At 47.4% G+C, this 11336-nt stretch overlaps 1 protein-coding gene across 1 annotated transcript in view; it reads left to right on the top strand.

Moving 5' to 3' along the window:
* Positions 1 to 1924: 1924 nt before the first annotated feature.
* LOC116906918 (collagen alpha-4(VI) chain-like) overlaps positions 1925 to 11336 on the top strand; it is a 95331-nt gene continuing 85919 nt past the window's right edge. The window contains exons 1-3 of the mRNA XM_032909842.1: positions 1925 to 2000; positions 5195 to 5797; positions 8046 to 8633. Coding sequence (XP_032765733.1) covers positions 1925 to 2000; positions 5195 to 5797; positions 8046 to 8633 — 1267 coding nt within the window. The remainder of the gene's footprint in view (positions 2001 to 5194; positions 5798 to 8045; positions 8634 to 11336) is intronic.

Genomic DNA, 11336 nt, shown 5'->3' with positions numbered 1-11336 from the left:
TGTATAGGTGAAATGCTCAACACACATATGCACAGCTGTCAGATGCTTATAGATGTTGGCTTTCCAACTGGATTTTATTTACAATTATCTAAACATGCTTCTCCTTGTTATGTTTAATTGCATTAATTGTAATAAGGAGGACATAACGGGATATGAAAATGTTGATGCCTTTTTGGAAGGCTTTATTTTATATATAACTTTATTTGCTCCAGTATTAAAAATATTGAAGTACAACTTTTCTCTCCTTCCTCTCTCCCTCCTTCCCTCCCCCTCTCCCTCTCTTCTTCTCTCCCTTCCCTTCCTTTCTCCCTTCTTCCCTTCCACAGGACCTCATTCAATAGCCCAGGGTGTCCTGGACTTCACTCATGATCACTTTTCTGCCGTAACAATTCTTGGGTGGCTAAATATTTCCTTATTTTGAGACGAGGGTTTGCTGTTAGCCCAGGCTGGCCCAGATCTCTGCTCCTTTGCTCTGACTTCCTGGGTGTTAGGAATGAAATGTCATATGTTATTATAAACATGAGGGTGACACATGAATTTATTCAGGCTCATCTTTCCTTGCCATTTTCATGGATAACGTGTTTGGTTTTTCAAGGACGGACGCACTCAATCTTGATTACAACTCTATGAGTAGGTGCTATTGGGGGAACTAAGGCACAGAGAAGTGATACAGTTTGCCCAAGATGAACTATTTAGTGGATTTGCGGTTGAAACTCAAACACTTACCTTCCAGAGTTCTATGGTTGTGGGACTGATGGCTAAGAGCCTAAGGTGAGATGTCACCTTTCCCGCTTGGAGCCTCACATTCTGTGTGGTCAAAAAGAGTAGGCTCGAGACTTGATAGCTTTTATGACTGCCATTGGACGTAGGTCCACGCTCAGGGGAAAGAGGTTATTTTGTGTTTCTCCAGGGAATATAAAATATGTTCCGGCTAAGCTGATTTAATCAGGCAGATGTTCTCTAAGATATTAGACGATGTCTGGGTGCTGCAGATGTTTATCGGGTCATCTAACTCTTGTATAAAAATACAAGTAAAGTCACCCAGAAATGTTTATGCTCCAGCAAATGAAATCAGTGTGCAAAGTGGGAGTTCTGCACCCCCTCCAGGCCCATAGGCTTCCCCCGTCCACAAACCACATCTGCTCAGCTATCAACAGCAAGTCTGAGGTGTACCCTTCAGTGTTTACAGAATTCTTCCTGGTCGGACGAATGGTGCATTTTTCTTGCACAGTTGAAGCAATGTGTCGAGGTTTATCATCATCATCGTCATCATCACCACCACCATCATCACCATCATTATCATCACCACCACCATCATCATCATCTTACATTCGTGCATGCGTGCGTGTGTACTTGCCCTCATACACATGTATAGAGGACAGAGGTTGATGTGACGGTGTTTTCCTCAGTCGCATTTCCACATTAGCTTACTTATTTAGTGTGTATGTGTTTGTTTGTTGTGTGCACTCGTGTGCTATGGTGCAACTGTGGCTGTCAGAGGACAACTTGCGAGTGTTGGTTTTCTCCCTCTGTAATGTGGGTTTCAAGGATTGAACTCAGGTCGTCAGCCTTCAGAGCAAGTAGCTCTACCCGCTGAGCTCTCTTGCTGGCCCTTCAACTTTTTATTTTTATCTTTTGAGACAAGGTCTCTCAAAGACCTGACTCTTGTCATTTTGGCTAAACTGGCTGGGCCATGAGCCCCCAGCATCATTCTTTCTTCCTCCCCTCCTCTGTGGAGAGGTTGGGGTTACAGGCTACATGCTCATATCCGGCTACGTGAGATCCTGTCTTCCAAATCTTTTTTTTTTTCCAGTAGTCTGAGATCTAATTTCCATACAACGTGATACACTCATTTTAAACGAAACATGCTTTTAAACTACAAAGTCTCTTTCTTTTCTTGTCTCTCTCTAGGATCACATCTAACATGGGGACTTGGAAGACATTGTGGTTGATCATCTCCTTTGCAGCTGGTTTGGGCTTCATCAAGTCACAAAGGACTGGTAATACATGAAAATCTTTAAAAGTCTAAATGCTTGCTTGCTAGGGACCTGGTACTAGTGGTCATCTTAGGAGGAAATACTATGAGAGGATGATGATGATGATGATGATGATGATGATGACGATGAGGATGATGATGAGGATGATGAGGATGATGGTGGTGGTGGTGGTGGTGATGATGATGATGGGAATATACTCCTTGAAGGAGAATTTCCTTGGGACCCGGAAGCACTAAGTGAGGGGCAGGTACTTGATTTTGTATAAAAAATACTTAACCCCAAATGGTAAGACAAGTAGACGCCTCAAGAGCACCATGTTTCATAATGTACTGCCAGGCTCCAAGAAGCCTGTGGTACAGGGTTTTGGAAGAGTTTCATGCTCTGCTTTGTCTCCAGGACAGAGCTGTTCTGAGGTGACTGTCATCACGAGGTGGGTACTTCTGCCCAATGCTAGCGACACTTCTGTAATTTCTCGTAGTCTTTATGTGCATGTGGGAATGTTCACGCAGTGTGCATATAGGTGCGTTCATGTGTGCTTTGGGGGTGCTTGTGCACACCTACCTGTGTGCATGCGAACACTAGAGGCCTGTCTCCTTCAATCACGGTCCACCTTATTGTTTGAGTCAGGATCTGTCACTGAAACCAGAGCTGCACCCCGTTTCTACACAGGTGCTGAGGATATGAACTCAGGACCTTATGGTTGCAAATGCTTTACTGACTTTGGCCATAAAGCCAAGTGGAGTCTGACTGTAGAAAGGACAGACAGGTAACATACCTTGGCCCTTCAGAACTGTTGTTCTTGGTTTCTTCTATCAGGAAGAGAAGATGCAGCAGCCTTCCCCCAGCCCTTTTGGCAGCCATTTTAATAGGTTGTGTGGAGTTTTCAAAATGAACGTCTTGTCGAGGGAGCATCGACTGAGTGCCTCACCGAGACACCACTGAGGTGTTGGGATACTCAATGCCGTTGTACACACTGTCAGTTGGTGGAAGGCTCCTAAGCTCTCTCCATTTTCCCCTTGGCTCTGACTCCCCTTCCGGTGAACTGAGCTGTGACAGCAAGCCTTGTCATGTTTCAAATACCTTCTAAAATGAAAAAGACCTGTGGAGACAGGATGAGGAAAGTGTAGGGCGGCTTCTCCTGGTAGAACCAATACTGGCTGGGAAAACTAGGCTCCAGCCAGAGGCGGTTTCTTCAAGTAGAAAGACTAGGGGAAACTTCATGACTGTGTCTGCTCCTGTACGAGGTGTGTATTGGTCAGTGTTCTTTAGAAAACAGTGGGTAGAGTGAGTGTGTACCTGTTAAAACGGGATGCGTGAGAGTGGCTTGCAGGCTGTGGTCCCAGCAGTCCAGCCACGCTGTCTCCTGATGGTAAGCCCATGAACATGGGGCTTTTTCAGACCATCGGACTGGATGTTTCTGCAGTCCCGATCTGGTGCTGGAGTCGCAGCAGCAGGATAGATGAACTTGCCATTGAGAGTGAGAGCAAGCAGGCAAAAAAAAAAAAAAAAAAAAAAAAAAAAAAAGGCAAAAGCTTCCTTCTTCCACATCCTTCTACATGGGCTGCCACCAGAAGGTGTGGCCCAGATTTAGGGTGGGTCTTCCCACCTCAAATTAGTCAATCAAGAAAATCCCTCATGGGCATGCCCAGCTTCTTGCTTTTAGTTGATTCCAGATGTCGTCAGGTTGACAACCAAGATTAGCCATCACAAGGGCAGAAACCGATTAGGCATTCCTGCACTTGTCGCTGAACCCTCTCTTCCCGATGGGAGAACCCAAGAGAAACAGTTCTGAAGGGCCAAGGTATGTTACCTGTCTGTCCTTTCTACAACCTGACTCCACTTGGCTTCATGGCCAAAGTCAGGCAAACTTCTACAAGGTCTGTCCCAGGACTCGAGAAGAGACACAGGGATTGGATGTGCTTGGATTTTACCGAGTTCCCCACAGCTGTTCTCTGTTTTTGCTTGCCTTGGGTGTTTACTTTCTACAGTATGGGCTTATAATTTAACTTTTATGGCTTGGATGTTGGAAAAGCCGGGCTCTGTAGCTCTTTGGAGGATTGCCAGCAGGATGCTTTGCTGGTCAGTTTTATGTCAGCTTGACACAGGTTACAGTCATTTTAGAGGAGGGAATCTCAGTTGAGAAATGTCACCTCCAGATCAGCTAAGTTCATTGTATATTTTCTTGATTGATGGCTGATATGGGTGGGCCCGTCCCACAGTGAGCGGTGCCACCTCTGAGTGAATGAGATATCTTATACAGTGGCTACTAGCTGTCTGTGACTATTTGAGATGTCCATTCATAGTCTATTGTGACCATTTGATCATGTACGTGTACAAAGGCGGTAAAAGTCAGAGTCCCATTTTTCCTTCACAGTAGCTGTGTTCCTAGCGCTCAGTGGTCCCATGTGACTAGTGGCTAAACCATTTAGTGTACTAGCTACAATAATTTCCTAGAGCTCAATTGATCACATGGGACTAGTGGCTACACTAGTGCACTGGTTACAATAGTGTCTAGTTCTAAAATTTTAATTTCTTCATTTGTTTTCATGATTGTTCAAGAGTTCCATCCTTGGGCCAGCAAGATGGCTCAGTGGGTAAAGGCATTGACCATCCAATGAGGCAAGTCTGGTGAACCCACGTGAAGGTGGAAGAGGAGAAGTGACTCTATGAAGTTGTCCTCTGACCTCCACACACATACTGTGGCACACGCATACGCAATCCGCTGCTGCTGCAACAATAGCAGAGCTCCTTCCTTGTAAATGCTATCTTCTCTCTCCCTCTCCCTTTCTTCCTATTACAGGCATAGATGTGAGCAGTTAACTGCAGTCACTGTGGCAGCTAGAGGGATATGTGGGTCAAGCCCTCTGGGTGGGTCAGACCTCCACATTAAGGAGGTCTGCGTGTTTTCTAACAGCGCCCACTACTGGCGAAAAGCTGGGGTTTCTTATTAAGTGGGCAGGAGGTTTGGAGAACCTGGTGTGGGACCCAATTAAAGGGGTTACACGTGTGAGGAGAGGAGGGGAAGGTGGCGGGTGAGCGGTGAGCGAGGATAGACCGTAGGCATCGGGGGGGGGGGGGGCAAAGGAAAGCTGCGCCAGCACCCCCGGGGGGAGGAGGGCCCTGGGATGGATGAAACTGGCTCTCAGCTGATAGTTGTCAACGTGTACTTTTGAACTCATGGCAACTCTCTTTTGAAGTCTGCAGGGAGGCCTCTGTGGGAGACATCGTGTTTCTGGTCCACACCAACATCGACCCCCAGCATGCCCAGGGTGTGCGGAACTTCTTGTATGTATTGGCAAACAGTTTACAAGTCGGCGGAGATAACATCCGTGTGAGTCTGGCCCTGTACGGTGATACACCCACCACTGAGTTCCTGCTTTCGGCCTATCCCCGCAAAGGCGATGTGTTGAAGCACATCCGTGGACTTCAGTTTAAGCCCGGAGGCAACAGGATGGGCCAGTCCCTGCAGTTCATCCTAGAGCATCACTTCCGGGAAGGAGCTGGGAGCCGGGCAAGCCAAGGGGTGCCTCAGGTGGCGGTGGTGATGAGCACTGGTGTAGCTGAGGACCACTTTCGTGAACCTGCCGAAGCGCTCAAGAGAGAGGGAATCTTGCTATACGCCATTGGAGTCAAAGACGCAGCTCAGGCCGAACTCAGGGAGATTTCGAGTAGTCCCAAGGATAACTTCACCTTTTTTGTTCCTAACTTCTCTGGCTTGCCTGGCCTCGCCCAGAAGCTGCGGCCAGAGCTTTGCACTACACTAGCGAAGGTAGTGCAACATACTGAGCAGGGATCTCCAGGTAACTTCTTTCTCATCTGGACATTAAAGAACTCCAAACTTTGTCTTTCTCATACCCCTTTACTATGCTCTTGTTTATACGTGTGTAAATTCAACTCAGAGGTTACAAATTCACGCATCAAGATGTATCTGTTTCCCCAACCATTGGCCACGACTCTCACGTCCCGGGGGCCTGTGGCGGTGCCATACACGGAACCAGCGTAAACCCAGTTTTGAAGGAAGGATTATCTGTTCCTAGAATAGCATAATTATTCATGGGTTTTCCTGCCCATCTCGCCTGGCCAAGGGGCAGGAGGTGAGTGGACCAGGAGGCCCCCAGGGCTTTTGCTTGCCTCATGGTCAGCATGCTGGTTAAGAGGACACATTTTAGAGAGACGAAAGACCCCAGCTTAGATCCTGTCTCTCACTTCTGGTGCCATCTTGGACAAGCCATTTAACCTCTCAGAATCTGAAATTTCTTCCTAGGACGATAACCCCTGGATCAGAGAGTCAGAAGCATTAAACATTTGCACAGTTACAAAGCTTGGGACAATGGCTCCCCAACTAGGGTTACCCATGTGTTTTGCCTGTTGGCGCCTGTGAGAGCATATGCCTGTCTTCCACTTCCTTCTGCCCTTGATAGGACCCAAATGGATGAAAACAGTTCATAAGTTGGTAACTCAGCCTTATTGGAAAACACTCAACTTTGTTTTTCAAAATTCTCTCGACGGATTCATTTTAGACTTCCTAAGGCATAAAACTTCAAGTTGAGAAAGAGATGGCTGTGTGTGGTCCTGGTCGAACTTCACAAGAGGACAGCCCCCCCCCATTGTCTCATTATTCTGATATTTCCTTTTAAAAGCATATGACGCGGAAGGTGTGCTAAAACCTGACAATGTGTGGCATTGAACAGAGATCATATACTTTAAAAATAGCACCTCAAGGTTAACAAAGATGTCATATGTATGTAGTCATAATTACCACCTGCTTGTAGAGCACAGCAGTAGTTCTTAACCTTCCTAAGGCCACAACCTTTTAATACACTTCCTCATGTTATGGTGACCCCCCCAACCACAAAATTATTTTCTTTTCTACATAACTGTAATTTTGCTACTGTTATAAGTCGTAGTATTAATATCCCTGTTTTTCAGTGGTCTTATTAGACTCCAGTGAGAGGGTTGCTTGACTCCTTGAAGTGGTTGCGACCCCCAGGTTGAGAACCATGGCTCTATTTCGAGCCTTACTTACACTTCTTATTAGGATGGTCAGTGGTCTCCGATTTCTAAATAAGCAGGATGGTTAGTATGACTACTTTTGCGTTTCTCAGATAAGGAAACTGAGGTTTTGGCACTCTAAGTATGTGGTACAGCTAAGGAGTTGTTTCCCAGAACTGCTAGACCCCTTGTCTAGGGCAGGTGTGTTAGAGTGTTTCCAGAAGCAGAGCCCATGGCAAAAGCTGGAAGGACATAATTTAATGAGATTTCCCATAAGGCTATGCTAGAGATGCAGAGGAAGGAAGGAACGGCGTGAACTCTGCCAAAAGGTCCTCAGAGCCAGTGTTGTCCTGACCCTTTGTGGGAACTCGACAGCACAAGTTTTGTGGGAACTTAAGAGCAGATGTTACGTCTCGGGGTTGTCTTGACCCTGAATCTAGACCCAGCAAGAATATGGCTTTTGTAAAATTGAAAAAAAAATAGTAGCTGGGGGTGTGGGGGGGAGTCCTCCAAAGATCAATGCTTGGAAATGGTCAGAAGGAGTCCAGGACCCAGGCAGAATTGCGATGTCTGATATAGTAGATGGTTTTCAAACCACCCAGGAGCTGGGGGGGATTTCGGTGGCAGGAGAAGAAAAGTCTCAAAGAGTGACAGATCGCAGGGCCGCTAAGTGCTAGACCGGCAATGAGACTTACTGTAGAGAATGGGACATGCCCTAGCTCTTTGACCTGTCAGGGCCAGCACGTGCCTGGAGAGGTGGTGTTCATCCCAAGAGGGGAGACAGGACATAAGACCATAACTCTTTCAGTATGCTGTTAAAATTGCAAAAGACTTACCTTCTTGATGTGAGTCTGGGGAGATTTTAAGGCTGGCAGCAGCAGCAGCAGCAGGAGGGTGGGCCTGAAGCCTTGGAAGATGAAGGGGGGAGGGGAGGAGAGGGACACACTCCTGCACACCATCTTCCTCCCTTCTTCCGGCTCAGCATTGTGCTTTACCACCTCTAGGTATTTAGAACGAAGCCTCTGAGACCCCCTTCTGTTTACTCCTCTCTTGCAGCCTGCACAGAAGCATTCCTGGCTGACATTGTGTTTTTAGTAGACAGCTCAACTAGCATTGGACTCCAGAACTTCCAGAAAGTAAAAAATTTCCTTCACTCCATTGTCTCGGGGCTTGACGTCAGAAGTGATCAGGTGCAAGTGGGGCTGGTCCAGTACAGTGACAACATCTACCCAGCCTTTCAGCTGAAGCAGTCCTCTCTAAAGAGCGCGGTCCTGGAACAGATCCGGAATCTGCCCTATAACATGGGGAGTACAAATACCGGAAGTGCCCTAGAGTTCATCAGGGCCAACTACTTGACCGAGATGAGTGGCAGCCGTGCCAAGGATGGGGTTCCTCAGATAGTTATTCTGGTGACAGATGGGGAGTCCAACGATGAGGTTCAGGATGCGGCTGACCAGCTGAAAAGAGACGGGGTCTTTGTGTATGTGGTAGGGATCAATATTCAAGATGTCCGAGAGTTGCAAAAGATAGCCAGCGAGCCATTTGAGGAGTTTCTCTTCACCACAGAAAACTTCAACATCTTGCAGGAGCTCTCAGGAAGCCTTAGTCAGGCTGTGTGTTCCACAGTGGAGAGAGAGAAGAAAAGTAAGCCCTGTTCGATCTATCACTGACTCTACCACTGAACCACAATGTAGCAATAGGAAGGGCTACAGTCATGGGAGCATCTGGGGATGTTTCCTAGAGCAGAGGAAGTCCGAGTTGGCCTCGAAGGATGAGTAGAGAAGCTCGTAGGTAGAAAAGAAGGGAGAAGACTTGTTGTTGTGTTGTTTAGAAGAAAACAGCCCGGGCTTTGGAGTGCCCAAGTCATACTTTTAAAATCTTGCATATGCAAGTTACTCTCAGATCCAAAAGAAACTCTTAATTCCCCAGACTCAAAAAGGCACTCCGTATATCCAGAATGAGCTCAACCGGGACTATAGGAAGATTACTGGCCGTTAGATAAAAGCCAGCATTCTCCAGGACCTTGTGAAACTGGTCCCCATCTGCCGAAATGAGTCGTTTCTTTCACCTCTGGCAGAAGGGACAGATGGCTGGCTACGTGTGGCGCCTATTAGTGTATCAGAGCTTATGCTGGCCTTCAGACTCCCTCTGTATCACAAGCACCTGTTACACATTTCAGAGTCCATGTGTCCTAGCCCTTCTCACCCCTCCCCTCCCCTCCCCTCTCTTTTAGAATCAACTATTCCTACTACTCTGCTCTGGCTACTCTTGCACTCTATTCTCTGTCTATCCCCCAGCTCCATGGTCTCACCATCTCCACTATTCTCTCCCACTCTCTTGTTTCCATAGCCCTGGCCGTGTCAGATGTGTCCGGTCTACTTCTTTCTCCCTCTGCTCTGGATTCTTCCAGATGCCTCTAGATATTCTCTCTCTCTTATATCCAATAAAACCCTTCCCCTCAGCCGCACCACAAAGCAGGTCATTTTGGCCGTTATGTGAACCTTGAAGTAGCTTCACTTCACCTCAGTGTCTTCACCTGCATGATGGAGATGATATGGTTGTAGCAGAGTGACGTATAAGGATCAGATGAAATGAAGTGGATAAAGAGCCGTGGCTCACAGAAGCCACGCAGTAGGGGTTTGTTTCTTGCCTTCTCCATTGGAGGGAAGATTAAAAAAAAAAAAAAAAAAAAGAAGCAGGTAGTAAAGAAACAGGCCAGAAGAGGAGGAGGAAGAGAAGAGGGAGGTAGAGAAGGAGGAAGTGGTAGAGGAAGAGGGAGGAGGGAGGGAGGGAGGGAGGGAGGGGAGGAGGGAGGGAGGGAGGAGAGAGAGAGAGAGAGAGAGAGAGAGTATATATACCTGTGTTGGAGTTCTATGCAGAGGAGGGGCAAGTCCTGGGTGCACACTATTGTATAAATACACTGCCCGTCTCTCTTGTAGCCCATACCAAACCATGCTTGTACTCCATTTCTTCACAAGAACTCAAGTTGATTCACCTTTTCCTGTCTTCTCCTCCCACCTCCTTCCTTTTCTTTAGAGCCTACCGAGACCTACGCAGACGTGGTCTTTCTTATTGACTCATCCCAGGGGACATCCCAGGCCAGTTTCCGGTGGATGCAACATTTCATCGCTAGAATTATTGACATGCTGGAGGTTGGCAAGGACAACTACCGGATTGGGTTGGCTCAGTATAGCGACCAAGGTCATACTGAGTTTTTGTTCAATACCCACAAGACCCAGAATGAGATGGTCGGGCACATCTATGAGCACTTGGTGCTCCGAGGTGGCTCCAGGAAGACAGGTCAAGGCCTTCGGTTTCTTCATCGGACTTTCTTCCAGGAGACAGCAGGAAGCCGGTTCTTACAGGGTGTCCCTCAGTATGTGGTAGTCGTTACCTCAGGCAAATCTGAGGACGAGGTCCGAGAGCCTGCACAGATCCTGAGGAACAGAGGCGTGGTCATCATGTCCGTGGGCTTGCAGGACTTTGACAAGGCAGAAATGGAGGGGATAGGGCCTGTAGTGCTGGTGTCTGACCTGCAGGGAGAAGATGGAGTCAGTCAGCTAATACAGGATGTGATTATGTCGATCCAGGGGAGTTCACAGCCTCCAAAGGTTTTGGTCGAGGTTGCGAAGGAAGTTGTAGAAGGTAAGTAAGCCTCAGTCCTTGGCTATGTGAGTCACCAGGAAGTCACAGGGCATAAAGAAAACATAGGGGTCTGGGGGTGTAGTTCAATCGATAGAATGCTTGCCTAGCATGCATGAAGGCTTGGGTGTGGTGCCTGGCATCACACATGAACTGGTACAACCAAGCATGCTTGTAACCTCAGCACTCTAGGAGTAGAGAGACAGGAGGATCTGAAGTTCAAGGTCAGCTTCGTTAGTTACTGTGTTTGATGCCAGCCTCTCTCCATGAAGTCATGTTATTTATTTTATTTTTCTAAGGTAGAGGAAGAAGTGGAGGAGGAGGAGGAGGAGGAGGAGGAGGAGGAGGAAATAGTTGGGAAGCATTCTGCATCCCTCAGTATGAGGTACTCGTCCCTGTAGACAGGGAGGAGAAAGAGGACTCGGGAATGCCTGCTAGATATCTTGAGGTACCCGCAGTCACCACTAATACGCTGCTAATAGTCTGGTTGGAAATGATTTCTCCTCACATGTCTCGGTTAGCTGTAAAGTCCAGTGGTGCTATCTGCTGGTCTTACCTGGGCCTATTAGCAGGTCTGAGGCTCAGCTGGGGTTGGTTCTGCTTCTGACGTGATCCAGCTACTCTGAGCAAATTCTCCCTGTGGCAATTGCAGAGACACAGAGAGAAATCCAACTGTATAAGTGCTTTTCATATCTCTCCAGTACC

The sequence above is a fragment of the Rattus rattus genome, chromosome 8, assembly GCF_011064425.1.
Source record: "Rattus rattus isolate New Zealand chromosome 8, Rrattus_CSIRO_v1, whole genome shotgun sequence".
Taxonomy (NCBI): Eukaryota; Metazoa; Chordata; class Mammalia; order Rodentia; family Muridae; genus Rattus; species Rattus rattus.
This window is presented reverse-complemented; position numbering and strand designations above follow the sequence as displayed.